General features: G+C 37.1%; 1 protein-coding gene across 1 annotated transcript in view; it reads right to left on the reverse strand.

Moving 5' to 3' along the window:
• Positions 1-17,367, reverse strand: part of LOC122192921 (ribosomal protein S6 kinase alpha-2) — a 155,318-nt gene that overhangs the window by 40,150 nt on the left and 97,801 nt on the right. Inside the window, exons 7-10 of the mRNA XM_042893617.1 lie at positions 13,204-13,241; positions 12,283-12,425; positions 6,977-7,047; positions 6,049-6,137 (exon numbers count right to left, since the gene is read on the reverse strand). Coding sequence (XP_042749551.1) covers positions 6,049-6,137; positions 6,977-7,047; positions 12,283-12,425; positions 13,204-13,241 — 341 coding nt within the window. The remainder of the gene's footprint in view (positions 1-6,048; positions 6,138-6,976; positions 7,048-12,282; positions 12,426-13,203; positions 13,242-17,367) is intronic.

Raw genomic sequence — 17,367 nt, forward strand, 5'->3', positions numbered from 1 at the left:
TTCATTAATAGGACTTTTAATTATTTTTTTAGTTGGAGAAAAAACACTTGGAAGCAAAGGCTTCATACTGCAGTTTTGAAACCAGTTTTTGAAAGGTACCCAGCACTTCTTTACAAGGATGCTGAGTTGCCTGGATTTCCAAAAGGACTCAGGATTAATAAGCATCTTGCAAAAGGCAATCAGCACCTCAAAGGACTCAGTTTTTTATGTGTTTTTTTTTTTTTTATGCAGTATTTGTACTGAAGAATCAACATTGCAAGCAGTTTTAGAAAGGTCTTGTCAACTCCAGCTTTTGTAAAATGTGACATCTGCTCTCCTTGTGTACACGACATTACCAATGTTTGCCAAAATGCACTGATCAGGAACGGCTTCCTACAGCCTACTTAATGTTCACTGATGAGTGAATACGAAAAGCAAAGACTTTGTGAACATAACATGCAGGATTATGTCAGGCCTTCTGGATAATATTTCAAAAGGAACACAGTGCTGATTACTTCCCCATACTGGTAATCTAATAGTATAGACAAACATGAGTGATGCACACGATGATAAACAATCCTAGCTTGATATAAAAAATTACATGTGCTGAGGTGACCCTTTGGGCTATGATTAATAGTTCTAGAAAAATGGATAATTAAATCAAATCTTAGAGAGACTAAAGAGAACAAACACTGAACATCACTGTATCGCTATATATTTCTATTGTACACCTGCAATGTGAGTGTGGAATATAGTTGATTCCCTCACTTAGTAAAGGGTATATTTTTTATAGGTAGAAAAGATCAAAAAGGAAGAGAGGAAGAGTATGGAATGACTGAGTAAGCTGACGATTTTTTATGTGGAAACACACAATTGAGGAGAGTATATTACAGATCAAAAAGTCATGATTGTTTGGAAAGCGGGAATGGGGATCAACCATTTCATGTATCTTTTCCAGTACTTGATTTACGTCAGGAAATGATGCTACTAGGAATCAGGTACAGAGCATCCTGGAGGTCTTTCTTCAGACAGCAGCCAGCTGTGTGATATGGAATTCCGAGAAAAAGAGGACACGGATGTAAAATACTTATATAGGTTCAGGAGGAGATCAGAAAAGTGCATGAAAAAGACATCTGCTGAAGAAATCTGCTTCACTGACAAACCAAAAGAGGTTCAGGAAACTCCTTGCTTGAGCTTAAAGCAGATGGAGACCAAGAGAGAATTCAGGTGAAGTATTACAGATTTATCTTATTCTTGCTCTTTGTGATGCAGTTTATGACTTCTAGTTGTTCACCAAGAATATACTAAGACTATACTGAGAACAGACTAAGACAGTAACTTACCTTATGTCTTATTTGTTTTTTTCCATGCATAGTCTAAGTCTGTACTAGATATCCCTAGCTGATTCATTCCAATTTCAGCAGTTCCAGCAGAAAGATGAAACTGACAAAGTTACTCTGAAAAGAATTACACTTAGCAACTCTTTGGAGAAGAAATATCTGTGATAAATATATTGTGCTCAGTTGGTGGCGACTGGAAACTTTGTAATGTGCATTCGATGTTCTTTACTAAATGAGGATGAAACTCAAGTGCCAAACCAATGTCAGAGAGCTAGGATAAATGCTACAGACACCCCTAAGTTGCTGGTAGCATTCACTAGGCTGAGGATAACTGGCAATATATTCAATCTTCTCTGCCCTGTTTCACTTTTTCCTGTTTTGTGGGCTTATGGATACACTGTGTGATGGGAAGGAATCACCTTTTTAAGACGACCTATTTGAAACCCACACTTTTTGTTCCCTTTTTTTTTTTATTTTTTCCCCTATAAAAACATTGAAAGTATTGTATCTGGTACTATAGAAACCAGAACCAAGAACCAAGCCCATCTATAACTACTGCTGTTTGTGGAGGACTGCAATGTGCAGAAAGGAATGCAGCATGCAGTTGACATGGGTATTTGTTTGAAAAATTAGCATTTCCCAATTGAGGCCACCTTGGAGCTCTGGCACAGAAAGAATACGTTGTTGGGAATGTGATGGCTTGTATCCATCTCTGGCTAGCTTGGTGTATAAAAGAGATTTAGGACGGTAATAGCCTAAGTTTGCAAAGAGCAATGGATTTCTAACTCATAGCAGCTAATTTTACATTGCAGAGAAGACTCAGTCCTTCCTGCAGTTTATATTCCCTGATCTTCCCTGCTGTGAGACCTATTGGTACAGCCCACATCTGCCTCATAAACCCTGTGCTCTGACTGCAGGCAGTAGCTTACGACCCAGTCCCCTCCAAAGCAGAAGAGACATGGTCTGAGGGTGTTAGCCTTGGGGGCAGTTCAGAGAGCCCCCAGGGGCCATCCTGGACCTGTGTGGAAATCAAAGGGAGAAGTTACAGTGGAGGTGCTTACAGTTGCTTACACCTCTCTGGATCCACCCTGAACATCTGAGGCCATTCATCTACTGGCAACAAATCTACAGTGGTACTGGTAAGATACGTGCTTTCATAGAGAAAACAAGCCCAGAAGTCCCATCTGGATTCTCTTGCTTCATAGAGATGGACAGTTCTTGGAATAAGGATAAGGACCGAGAAGACCACTGAATTGCAGCACATGGTGTCACAAACTATGGCCACAAACCTACCACCTTCCTCTGGATTTCTATTTTTCTGTTTGTTTTGTTTTGTTATTTTTTTCTAACTTCACTTTAGCTACACCTTTGTAATCAGATCTACTTGTGAAGAGTGATCTGCAACATCAAACCTACTGCCTGCAAGTGCTGCCCTACAGTCCCACAAGGGTCCAAGATGATAAATGATGCTTTCAGATCAAACTGCAAGGTTAAACACATTATAGAGTGCAAGGATTTATATAAAAGTTATCTCCTATTAATAAGCGAGAACTTAATTACCTAAGATTTTTTTATGCTCATAATAAAAGTGTCTGTGTGCAGTAGCAGGAGAATGTTTTATTTGTAATTATTTTTGATGGTTGAATTATTATGGATAACATGAGCCTTGAAATAAAATGAGGGGAAAAAGGAAGACAATAGGAAACTTGATTATCTGAATATTCAAAATGAGCAGAAGGATTTTCTAGAATTTTAGTTTTAGCAAACAATGTTTGTTTTTCTACAGCTTCCCAATCAGTGGCAGACATTTGGAAATTCATTCTAAGGTTTACAAGGAAGATATACAGTCACTCAATGAAAGATAAATTTGTTTTTTAAAGATCATCATCTCATACAATTGAAAAAAATAACCACTTATTTGGCCTCTATGCTGAATCTACTAGCACGTGCTTTTACTTTATACTTTCTTGGCCAAAATTATCAATTTTGAGGACTCTGAAACCTTTATACCTCTCAGCAGTGTAAAGAGTTCCAGAAATACTCTACAATAATTCACCCACCTGAACAGATCGAAACTTTTGGGGATACGAGAATTAGTCCATTGCTTAATTACTATCAATGCAATAAACTCATACTTCTACAAGTATGAGTACTCTTCTTCTACAATTTCCTTTCTAAGATGCTTGCACCTTCTTTGTCTGATATTCCAGTTTATCTCCTGTAGTAATATAAAATTATGTCCATTCATAATCTGCAATTTGTTGTTTTTAATCAGAGCAATGCTCCCAGAGCAGTGCTATGCAGACAATTTGTTCAGTAATTTAGCTTCAGAAAATGACAGTGCCCATAACAAGGGATGCCAAAGAATGCAGTAATTTCCATTCCTTAAAATTTTGTTAGAAAGAAATAGCATGGGCATCAGATTTTAAAGCAAAATCAGAGAAACATTGAACATCCTTCTTTCCACTCAATTCTAGTATTTTTTCATTCATAATAGAGTTTTAAACAAAGGCTTAAAACAAAGTTGTAAAACTCCTAGTCAATCTTTACTTCTATTTGTTCAAATGTCAACATCAAACAGCAAAAAGAAAGATGATAGTCAGAATAAAATGATTTTTGAAGCCCAGCTTTGTTTAGCTTGCCAAAGTTAGAAACAATTTTGGACTGAATACAAACAATCTCCAGATTTGCACACATTTGAAACAAGGACTGAACACAAGTGTTTGATCTATAATATTGTTCCCACTTAATTTTAGTATGCTCCACTGTTTTTCCAAAGATTTTTCAAAACACAATGTCTAACTTCACTTGCCTTTCAACTTCAGACTATTTTTTCCTTTCCCAGAGAAACCTACAACTTACAAAGCTGAAGCAGGCCTTTTATTTGCTGGTTTCTGTCCAGTATTTACGCCAATCATTTTAATATTTCTTCTTCAAATATGTTTTCATCAATTCATTCTGATTCTCAATCAGTTAAAATACAGAGAGCCTTCTGAAGCTTTCTACTGCTACATTTAAAGTTTTGGCCATGAAATTATAAAGCAAAAGCATGTGCCAGTAGATTAAGCATAGAGGCCAAAGACGTGGTCATTCTTTCCTTATACTGTAGTTGGAGAAGATGGAGAAGACACATTCTGCATTGATGCATAGAAAACTTTATCTTTCAATTTTATGAGATTACAAACTTTAAAAAATAAGTTTCTCCTTCATCAGAATGAGAAAATACTGGGGCTAGAATTATCCTAGCTTATTTGTAATGCTAAGGAACTTTATTTATTTAACTGATCAACTTTTTTTTTGGTTGAGGACTAGTATGCAGAACTGCCCACTGATTTTACTGGAGCACATTTTGGTTGCACAGAAACTTGTGGGAAACCACAAAATAAGCAGAGCAGAACAAAACAAGAGACGGAGAACAGAAAGAAAGCAGAAAGGAAACAAGGAAGGAAGAGAGGAAAAGTTTATATTTATTGCTGTGTCTTATCTTCCTGAACATGGATTAAATCTGGAAATTCCACAAACTCTAGTTTTCTGTAATATGAAGTCAACTGCTTGCAGCAGTTGAAACCTGTTGAGAAAATGTGTTCTTGTGCTTTCTCCTCTGTCAGTCTACAAGAACTTTTATTAGGTCAAGAGGAAGGACCCATGGGAGTGCATCATTTCTGTGGGTCATGTGGAGTTCTCCCATGAGGAGTGGGGTCACAGCAGCATGCCAAAGGACAGGGTCCCCATTCCTAGCCAGCCCTGCAGGCCCAGCACAAAAGTCCTGCAGAAGGGGTTACAAAGGAGAAGGAAACCAGGACGAACATAAGACGTGTACTTTGAAGTTATTCCACACTTCTCTTTGGTTTTCCCTTTTCCTTTAAAAACAAATTCTTCCCTTACTCATCTAAAACACAGCAAAATATAAGAAAGATGAGAGGCAAAAATAAACCTTCAATTTTTTTTTTTTTTTTTTTTTTTTTCCACAGAACAAGATACGATTTTCAAATGAAAAAGATGACAATACTATTATCAGGTATTATTCACTTGATCTGACTATTCTTATTTTTACACATAAAAACTGAATATTAAATTTGCAATGAAAATTAAGTGCCTGGCATGGTCTGTGATCTAACCAAATGTAATGAATTCCTTAATAAAACTCCCAAATAAAGGCAGAGATGGCATAAGATACAGAATCCAATATATCCCTCTAGTTTATCACAATTTAAATTGAATTACTAACAAAGGGGAAAAATATGTCAGCGAGAAAGAATATAATATGTTTTGGGCAATAAAGAAAACCAACTGTTAAAATGTTCATAGCAACCAAAATGAGACAGCATCAAAATACATTTTAGAACAGGGGAACTCAAGATAAATTTTACTGCCTTTATTTCCTCCACTTCTGATTTGCAGCTCATCTACTCAGAATAAAACAAAAAGATCCCTGCCATCCAGGTTCTCTACATTATCATATGCATGAGTTCATAAATGATGTTGGTTCACTCTCCCTGTTTCTTGAAAAAGAAAATACAAGCTAATAACATGTTTTGTATTCCAGTGCTTTTTCTGTGCTCTTTCCAAGTGTCTCTAGTATTCTGAAGGTTTCCTGCATTCTGGCAAGGCATGTAAAATGCACACATAATGAAGAGGATGACTGTCAGGGAAGATGTGAGAGAAATGATCATCACCTGACAAGACCAAGAATATGTAACAAATGCATTGATTTAATGCCTGTGCGTACCTAATCTGTTAGCTGGGTTTCTTTTGAAGAGGGCTCGCAGCAGGCTCTGGGCTTCTATGCTCAAGAACTGTGGCATTCCCAGCTTGGCTCTGAAAGGACACAACACTTGAAAAGAAAATAGACTTTTCAAAAATTTTCTACATCACACTTTGGTTTAAAGAGTGGCATAGCAGCAGGTAGGAGGAGCAAGCAATGAATTTGCTGACCAAAGGCATGACTACCTAAACATACCGCAATACAAACTGAGGGACTGATCTTGTTCTGTTGAAGTTAAAATACATTTTATCACTGGCATCACTGGAATAAATCTACTGAATCTCTTAATACTTTTTGCAAAACATTAAGAGGTATTTTTCCTATGGAATTTAAAAATTTTTTTTAGTTTGTTGAAATAATTTTGGAAATCCAGAGAAATTTAAAGACATAAGGTATCATGAAGATAGTATTAATAAATCATATATTGATTAGGGAGAATAACACTTTTCCCTCAGTGATTCACAGCTACAGAGAAGACATGTACCACCGATAAAGGATAGGCTGCAAGCTCTGAAATACTTGTGCTGCACTTAACACTAAATGAGTAGGAAATTCTCTAAAGAAAAAAATGTGAAACCCTGAAAAAACAGAACATAAGCTGTCCTCTAGAATCTATCTCCACTTCTGTATGGATAATGACTGTATAATTCTGTATTACAGACACTAGCACATATTTATTTTGTAAGGCCTGTTTGGTAATTCACTTCCTGCTATTCGCTCTGAAGACAATTTTAGAACCACACATAGGATTTAGCTGTGAATGCCTTACAGAGCTTTGAAAAACTCATTATACACATTATTAATCTCTACCTTTCTTATACGTTGGACCTATAGGCTGCCCCAAGTGTATAGCTCTCATAGCTAAGGGAATGAAATAGATTTCAATACTCACTTGAGTATAAGAGCCATTGTCTCCTTTCTGTCTTTTCCCTGGAATGGTAATGACCCTGTCAGCATCTCAAACTGTGGAATAACAAAAAAATAGTAAATTGAGTAAGTGTTGAGACAGCCTTAATAGCTCATCACACACCAACCATTTTCTATTTATTTCAAACAGTACTGAAAAACTGAGAAGGAATGGCCCAACAAACAGTAGTTATGGAAAAAATGTTACAGCAAGTCTAGATTATGCAGAATATTATGGATCAGTATGATTACTTAGTTCAAGGGTCTTAAATTGTTTATGCTGATACTTGATGGTAAATTTTGGTAAACTTGGGGAGAAGCATCACATGTGCTGCTATTTCCAGCACGTATTCCTGGTCAATATTGGAGAAAAGATGGATGCTATTGGCCGGACAAAACCTTAGTTTGAACAGATACAGTTATTTTTAAGCATTTGGCAAAGACTGTGCTGTGGGGGCAAATGAATTCACCATCCCTTCTGAGGCAATTACATGCAGCTGTGTGAGGGAAGCATCAAGTTGGTATTAGGAAGGGTTCTTCACTATAGGGTGACTGGGAACTAGAACAGGCTCCCCAGGGCGGTGGTCATAGCTCCAAGCTGCCATAGTGCATTTGGACAACATTCTCAGATGTATGGTTTAGATTTTGGGAGGTGGTTTATGGTTTAGATTTTAGGTGGTGCTGTGTGAAGCCACGATCCTCATAGGTGTCTTCCAACTCAGGATATTCTTTTTATCTGAGTCTTATCACCTTTGCTGATTGCATATTTGCACTACTTAACAATGCCACTGTTATACAATCTTGTCTATTTGATTGATGGTATACTTATACAATCTAGTAGACATTATACTATGTCTAGTATGGATTCAATAGCAGGTCCTTCATGCAGCTCTAGATGCAGTGTTTCATAGGGCTACGAGTAGTAGCTGATGAAAGTTATGCATCAGCAATTAAAAATAAACCAAGAACATAATTCAGCCAAGCATAAAGGAGGACAATGTCCATTAAGAGGAAAGAGAAGAGTTATCCACTTGTATCTGAGATACAGGCTTTGGATCTCTTCTAGGATAAGTACCTGCTAATTAATGCTCATTATTGTAATTAAATACCTCTTAAAGTAGGACAGTCTCTGCAACCATTATGTAGTTTCTGTAACTTACTGCACAAAAGCTTCACTGCTCTCTCTTATCTGAGATTAAATACAGCTGTGCCATAAGAAAACTACCTGAAGGCACAAGAAAATTCTACCTACAAAACTGTTGAGTTAGTTTTGTGAGGAGGCTAAATGAGAGGCTTAGAAGCCAAACAACTAATTGATTATAATTAATTGAAGGACTTATTTGCATTACGTAAAAATTACTACAAGATAATAAAATATGAGCCAGAAGCATGGAAAAATATTTTAAAAATGTTTGTATGACTGAAAAATACAGAAAAGATTTGGAAAAATGCAAAGGTTTTCACTCCTGTCTCATCTAAGAAAGTCAAGAGAGCAGCTACCTGACAAAGGAGGAAAAAAGCAGCTTGTCTGCTAGAAAGAAATGTGATAGAGTAGAATTGTTGAAACTGCCTAAATGACAGAGGAGCTCAAGACCTATTTTCAAAATAACTCTGACCTATAAGAGCCTCTGTCCTGACAAAAATGGTCATATATCCTTGTGACAAGGGGCAGAGAAGATCACTTCCCAGAGCAGTAATGAAAGTGGCACATTGTACAAAACCCTCATCATGATTTCTAAACAGCTTCCTTTATGTTCTAGGCAAGTATCTAATATTCACTTACGCTTGCTCATGTCACTTTGCTGTTATAATAGATTTGATTTAACAGCACTAACAACGACTGCTACAGCTCGTTTATTTAGACAGAAATGGGCTTGAAGCTGCTGATGTATATGATAACAGATACATGCTATTGCTTGGCCAATGACTTTGTGAGAAAATGACAACTGTAGCTCCAACCCACCAGAATATCAGAGACAGATCTGCAAACACATTATGTGTGCAGGGCCAAGCAACCCAAGGGCAAGAAATTCAGATGCAGTGTTGAAGGAGGAAGGAAGGAAAGAAAAAATAGAAGTTGCAGGAGGGAGCAGGGGAAGTCACTTGTCCTAAAGGCTGCAGGGAGTATTTACTGCACTGCTCCAACAGCTAGCGCTTTGTTACCAATTTTACAAGTCTAATGCTGAGACTAATGCAGATTCAGGAGAAATGCACTTAACATCAATATTTAAAGTGAACTGCCTTATGTGTTAAATACACCAGAGCTTTTGACTACAGTGAATTCTACCGAGCAGCAGCTGGAAGAAAGCACTGGTTCCTATAAATGCTGCCCTGATTCTGAAATCTGTTCAAGATTAAAAATGAAACAATGAAACTGAAGAACACTGAAAAAATGAATATAGTTAAAGCTGCTGCACAACACTCTGGTTTCCTGTTTTTTTTTTTTGTTTGTTTGTTTTTAAATATCAAAACCCTTGCTAAACCTAAACATGAAAACAGAAGTAAGACTTTGCTGCTAATATTTCACATAAGTTCAGAGTCATATGGGTCATGGTAGGTTGACTGGGAGCTGAGCCTAGGTGTGAACAAACTTTACAGCATCTTTGGCTATTAAAGTGAAATCCATAGTTTTGCTGGGAAATGCACTCTTCACTTCCCGCTTCCCCATCTGTATAAACCATCTGTTGGCTTGTTCCTTGCCTCCCAACTACTCACTTCTTGGGTATTCTGGAGAGCTGCCCCCTCAAAGCCAGCACTTCAGAAGACATTGTCTCCTTCCAGCTTTGGCTTCCTTTCCATACTAATATTCAGCAAGAAAGGCAAATATTCCCTGCTCCAGTTCAGCTGTCTGTTAATGCAACCACAGAACAAGCTTGGTGGGAATGGATACGAGAAGTGATCCTGTTAGGTCATTGAGGAAGAGCAACTACAAGAAAAATCCACAGCCTGGGGTAACTGCCAGATGAATATTCCTAGCAGATGGAAGGATAGAAGACTGTGCAAATAATCCTAGCCCAAATCTGCCTGAATATTGTGAGCCTAGGACAAAAACTGAAGTCACAAAAGAAACTCGATATTACTCAGAACTGGATAGTAGAGACACTCTTGTCAGAACAGCTGGCTTCCCCTCTCAACACTTTCAGCAATTTTCCAGGAAGCTGGGAGTTGGTCAGGCACTCAGTTTTACCATCTGTAAAATGCTTTATTTATCATTATTAGCTATATATGAAGCATAATGAATTTTATTTCTTCTAAAGGATTTGAATACCTTCACATAGCAGCTGGCATAAATGTTTAAAATATGGTTCATTAAGAATGCTATCCGATGTAATGGGAATAAAACAAGAATATTATGATAGGATTTTGTAAAAGAAGATCTTATTGCTTTGATGTACTATATTGATTTTTCCAGGGCCACTGTACAGGTCAAAGTGGAAACTACCCTAAAATAGAGTACGTTGGCTAGCAAGGGGAATATTTTCCTTTCTTGTACAGGCCTGCTTGTGCAGGTCTCTTGATGCAAAATTTCTGAAGAATAGTGTTAAAACTGAGCAAAATTCCATCTAAAATCTTCAATACAGTAAGTAAGATGCAAGAAGACAAAAAAGAAAAAAAAAAAGAATCTAGACATGATAAACCACAGCTTCCCCAGCACATTTGCAATTGGGTACAAAACAGTAAAAATCTCTTATTAAGTAAGAGGCAAGTACTTGCAGAACATTTGAGAATGGTGAAATTGGACACTGTTGAATTCCTGGCAGCTTTTCCAACTAGCATAAAAACAGCTTATCTAACAGAGGATGCAAATGATGAGCAGAGCCCAAGAAACACTAGAAATTCTTGTACACTTCAAGCGTATGAAAATCCTCTTGCCATAATCAGTTAATTTATAAAGAGGAAAAAAAGGTTGAACTGATTAAATATATTTTTCTCTGTACAGTAGCACTCAGAAGCTTAAAGCATCAGCTTACAATTAAAATAATTTAACTTTCTTTAAATGGATTTTTATATTTTCCAATTCTAACATGTTGAATCTGTGGGAGAGGATATAAAGAAAAGAGATTGAGAAAAAAAAAAAAAAGCCTAGCAAAAAACATGTGGCAAAGAGCCAAGTTCATTAGGAGGTGAAAGAAAACCAATCTTCTATGCACCAAAAACATCAGTGTTTCTTTTAAACAAAGATAGTAAAAGATAGTGAGAAGGCACAGATATCCTCCAGAAGTAAACACATGAGAAATTTAAAGGGTTGTGGTGTATTTATTATAGGAGACATAACCTATTGATTTTTCTGAACAAACGTGATTCAAAAGTGCTCAGCATCCACAAATGGCTTTGTGTCTCTAGGAGATAAGGATGTCCATCTTTTACATTCAGGTAATTAATTGAAATCTTTACCTTAGATTAACTGCTGTCAACCAGCTAGATCAGCAATGTAGGCCCTCTCCCAAAATATGCTCACTAGTTTTCACATTGCTACCTGTTGCTACTTTTGTTGGAACCATTTGTTTGCTTACGGTAAACAATATTTAAATAAACTGTCATTTCTGGAAGGGTTTGTTCCTATCTGACTTTGGGATAACATTACTTTTTAGCATGAATAACTCCTTTCTCTCTATCATGTTCTTCCTTGTTGTACATTTCTAGATGGTATAGGCAGTTCTTGGACTAATGACCACCTTAAATTAGTAACTTGCTCCTGCAACACTGGGTCAAATACTTTATTAAAAGGTACATGAGAGTGACTTTGTTTAAAAATGCTGATGTAAAGAAGGCAGATTAATGGCAAAAGAATCTGAGGTACTGTAAAGCACTCAGAGTGCCCTCAAAAATACATTGTTTTAAAAATATATTTTACAAAAAAGAATAATTGTACACTCCCGAGTTTCTCCAAGAATATGCCCCTAACCTCTGAAATTTCCTGCCTTGGGAATGTTTCCAAACAAGATCTGTGTTAGTAACTAGGTAGACATTTTTTTCTGAAATGCTTGCACTCTTACAAGCTTGCCCTGCTCTGTTCCTGTGGAACAAAAATATTTATGGCTCAAAGCAACCAACTGAAACAACATAGTACTGACGGAAATGAGATAAAGGAGAAAATCTACGGGCAAATTTTAGCTCATATGCTGCCAGGGGCAGCTTGTTTCCTATTCTTGATGCAATGAAAATGATCAGGCAATTATCACACATCTACTTCCCTATCAACCCTTTACTGCTGAAAGTTATATTTGTTATCTCAGTGACTGCTCACTTTCCAGACACCACTCCAACAAAAAAATACAACTTTTCCATTACCATGAGCACACCAAAAGACCACCAGTCGGCGCTCTGAGTGTGTCCTCTGCGGTTGACCACCTCTGGGGCCATATACTCTATTGTCCCACAGAACGAATACGCTCTCTTGTCATGATCGATGGCTTCTTTACTCAGACCGAAATCTAAATAAATTGAAATAAGAAGACTTGTCAAATTTCTAACAGGTATTATTAACACTTATGCACTTAAACTGTCCAAATAAAAAGTGGTTGGAGAATACATGGAACAGACAATGGAGCACCCATCCATCTGTGGGCATATTCTGTGTGTAGGAAAGCCACAGGTAAACGCACAGCGAAGCTCTACCTACGTTAAATACCTGAGTGGCATTTGTTAGTATGTCTTGAAAGCACATGTACTATTTTTTTTACCTATCACTGAGGTTCAAAGCAGAAGAGAATGTGCAAGTCAGCAGATTCAGTTCAAGAAACAGTTTGAATTTGGCAAAGAAAATGCTGGTAAAGATTCTTTCCTAATTTACGATAGCATTAATAGCAATAATCCCAGATGGGAAATGGTGATAACACATTTCATGCAAAGGGATGGCTTTCGAAGACGTCCTCTACACAGCTACAGCTATTAAATTCAGAGAAATTTATCTGGAGTAAGCAATCGTACTGGGAACATCCACCCATCCACAGTGGCAGGCAGTCAAAAATGTAAGCTCTATCAGTCAGGATAGTGACTTTACCAAGAAAACCTATGTTTTCCACATGCTGTGGAGACTGAGAGCATGACAAATTGCCATAAGAAAGAACATGAATAACCAAACTCTTCTGCTTCTTAAGCTTTCTTTCTTCCTTTCTTTCTTTCTTCCTTTTCAAACAATGATAAAGTTGCATGGAACATACTGCAAATTAAATCAGCTTGTAGGCATTAAGTTTCCTGTTCTTCACGTACCTGTTATCTTAATGTGGCCCTCTTCATCAAGAAGAATGCTGTAAAACAAAAAGCAAAGATACCTTCATTACATAGTCACAGATTGCAGTTAACAAAAATGAGTAAAACATGTTTAAGACAAGTAATGAGATATATACGATTCAAATACATGTGCAAACAAACCCTCACTGCACTATATGCTTCCATAAAGAAAAATGATCCCCAAAAGCCTAACTGATCTCATGCCTGAAGCAATCACTGCCTGTGGCAGTTGAACAGGGAGTCTCCTCTTTACTCCATGGCATGTTCAGGATGAAGATGTGAGCTGAGCTCAGAAAGAACATGGTGTTCAAAGCAAACACCAACAGAGCATTTGCTTCCAGCAGGGGATAGAGCTATAGGTTTTCTGTTGTTCTCATAATAATAAAGGCAAGTACAAAAATAATGAGGGCTTGGACTCACTGGGTCTAAAATTAACTCGAAAGGTAGATACGTTAATGCTGAAGTAATAAAAGTGATTTTAGAGCATAATGACTAGTCACAGCCTAGCTGCATGGATCTCAGCCCCTGCTAATTTATTCTGTCAGGAAGCATAAATGAAATTTCAGCCTGGAAGCCAAATTCAAGTGTTCTCACGTTTGCCACCTGCCAACATTTCTTATTCTCACAAAAGCACTCCAAAATTTCTATAAGAAAAATGACTGTAGTTCACAAAAAAACACTGCCTTTTTTTTTTTTTTTTTTTTTTTTAACAGAAAGAAGCAGGATCGGTGAAACTAGGAAATAATAAGATTTTGCTAAATTTTGTGCCTATTAGTGCTGACACAGTAATGAAGACGATGTTTCATCAGTCCTAGTTAGATTTAGTGCATTTGTGTTTTCAGACTGGTCTAACAAGATGTCAGCTATTTTTATACTTTCATTCTCTTACAGAGTCACTTTGGTCCATTTATGCAGGAAGAAAATAAGACAGAAATGAAGCTAACACATTGGGAAAGGTTGTGTGTAACTCTTGTTAAAAGTTTCCTCTGTGCTGAAACATAATTGAAAAGAGGTGATCTTCTGCCATTCATTTGTGTGTTTGGAACAGGCTGTTATTGTGTAACTCATCAAATAAAGGCCAGCAGCTGAGTCACTACTGTATGTTCAATAATTAAACCTTTTCTTCTCAATAAAAGCTTCTTTCCTTAGATTTTTTCTGTGCAGATTTTTTGAAGAGGCATAAAATTTAAGTACCAGAACATAGCAGGCTTGCTTACAGGTACTTCTGTGACCGAGTTAAGCACCTGCCAGCTTGAAAGCAAGAGAGAATGCCTGAACCCCACAGACCCAGCTCTGCAATAGTGGTTGATGGAGCACAGCTCATGGAAATCACCCCAGATTTTGTCCCACACCCAGCAAGTCCCTCTGAGTAACAGTGCAAATCAAGTTGTGTGGAATTTTCCCCAGAAATATCAGTTTTATATTTCATTGATTTCCTATTGGAAAATTCATGCTGCTTTTCTATGATGCAATATATGGTTTTCATATATTTCCCCTCCATTAGAGGTATGAAGGAAGGCAATAGCCATGCAACTATCAGACTCTCTTGGGCTGAGTGAGTTGGAAATATACAACAGACTTTCTCACACTAAATGTTTGTACGAGCAGCTAAATGAACGGATCTTGGTTTGCTAGGGGCACATATCCTTTATCTTTGAATACTCTGTAGTCTCCTTCTGTCTCATGTTCCCTAAATCTGCCCTTACACACAATCGTTGGCTGCCTTCAGCTTCCCTTCGCCCCTGGCAATATGTGTGGGACAGCTGGGGGTTTCCACATTTGCCATCTGCCAATGCATACAATGCTATGGTTATGAACTGAAAAATTACTTTTGATGTAAAAAGAAAGTAGTATGGGAGGAAATTATAATTGCTGCCGTGAAACAGCTTTGAATGACATTAAGAAGCAAAGTATTCACATTACCACAACTGACAAATATTTTTTCTTTGACTGCAGAAGCAAATTTACTCTCTGATCATCCTTTCTGTCATCTTTTATCTCTATCATTCTACTGCTGCTTTTATCCCACAGTGTCAAATAGAAATTCTATTGTGACAATTAAATTATGTTAGCTATAGTTTGCAGGATCAGCTAAACAGAAATAAGCTACTGCTATTTAGGAGAAGGAAAAAAGAACTAGAAGTTGTTAATGTGATCTGGCCTTGAGAAAAATCTTTCTTCTCAATCAATGTTTTGAAATTACAGTAAGAAAAACAAGAGAAGGAGAATGTCAAACTAAGCTATAATTCCACTGAGTGATAATCTTTCATTACCAGATTTTTCCATTTTATTTGCTCAGTTTAAGATTTAACTGTGTTTACAAGCTGCTGCCATTGTCAATTTGTTTCTAAACAACACTTCTAAAAAAACAACACCATTTTAGCCTCAGGATGGTCCAACAAAAAAATTGAACTGTTTTAGTTAATCTCAGTTTAAATGTATGCCTTGAGACAATAAAATCTGAAAATCTCCATGTCAGAGCCTGGGAAGCTAGCCTAGGAGCAAGGGAATGACGTTCTCCAGGCTATAGGAGAAGCTCATGGTAGAGTTAGGACTGTAACTAACTCAGCTGTTGTTTAGTGTGTTTTTTCTGCACAGAGATGAAAAAAAAAAAGCCTTCAATATTAGTTGTTGACATTATTTCATACTGTATTTTATAACTAAGGCCACAGTAGCTCTCTCTCTCTTTTTTTTTTTTTTTAATAGAGTCAAGTCTTCAAGGCTTCCTATTGAACTCCAGTATAACATAATGGTTCTGCCAAAGCCATTAAAACCGTTTGTTTTGTTTTTAATGATTTAATTTCTTTTTCCAAGTCAGCTAGTTTCACAGGAAATTCAACCCACACTTCATGTTTTTTAGAAATTGTAGCCAAAATCTCAGGTTGGAAAAAAAATCTGAAATTTCACAAAGAATATTAAGTTTGACTGTAGGCTTTGGTCTGAAAGCACTGAATAGAAAGAAATACAGAGATGAAGATGTTCCCCAACTGTCCACCTTTTTAACATTTCAGCGTATGCATGACACCATACTGTCTCAATAAGCTGAACAGTCTTAGGCTGAAATCATCTGTGCCATAGCTTCATCGACACCATGAAGCTCCAGAAAGGGACAGCTTGTTTCAGTGGATGCTGATGGCTATTTTATAACAAAGGTCTTGGCTCCTTATCAATTCTCAGATCTTTCTCCTCTACAAAAGAGAGCTATGCTCACGAATGAATTGCTGTGGTTTATAGCACATAAATTCCATTAAATGCAAGCTGTTATATGAGCAGCTACCTGTCCCTTTTATGGACACCTGTGGGCAACACTATGTAAGCCACCTTGTAAGCTGAAGCCTTTACAACAGAACTATATCAAGGTGTAACTGGGTACCTGGAGATAGAACAGGCAAAAATAAATAAAATGCCTGTGCATTCACAGAAAGTAAAGTTACTTCTAAGCCATTCACACTCTTAAACCACAGCATATATTTCATACACTACTTTAAAATAAGTTCCCACTTTTCTAGTTTAGTACAGTCACATTTAATAGCTTGATGCTGCAGTTCTTAAGCAGAAACAGGCCTCACTGTGTAAATGAGGTCTTGCCCATTTCATCAGCTTCAATACGACCAAACAGCACCTTGTTCCACCAGGGACCTCACTGAAATCACCAAGACAACTCAAGGAGAAGAAAGCAGCATAAGCAATTTAAAAGCATCATTATCTCCTTGCTCTGCACGAGACTTCTACCAGCAAAATCAATCGTTTGCCTTTTTAAAAATAAGTACAGCTCACTTCATGACAACTCCCAGAGTACGTATTCTAGTTGCACTTAAACTTAATTTGTAGCTTTGAATTGTTAATATGAATTTTTGTTCAGGGAGTCCTAAAAAAAACCCAACTGAACCGGACATTTTAATGTACTGAGGGTTCTTTCAAGTGATCTGAACAGTGCTATTTTATAACAAGTCTTCTTTGACATAAACAACTCCAATGAGCTTCATTTTAGGATACTTGCAGAGATGACAGAACCAATTTCAAGTTTATTAGCAGTTACTTTTGGGAACTTCTGGAGGATGGCAAGAGCACTAAGCAATGAAAGAAGGAAAAATGCAGTGCTTATCTTTTAGCAAAGGAGGAGAAGGATAGTGGGGAAGTTAG

The sequence above is a fragment of the Lagopus leucura genome, unplaced genomic scaffold (genome assembly GCF_019238085.1).
Source record: "Lagopus leucura isolate 7727_CA_CO unplaced genomic scaffold, USGS_WTPT01 Super-Scaffold_73, whole genome shotgun sequence".
Taxonomy (NCBI): domain Eukaryota; kingdom Metazoa; phylum Chordata; class Aves; order Galliformes; family Phasianidae; genus Lagopus; species Lagopus leucura.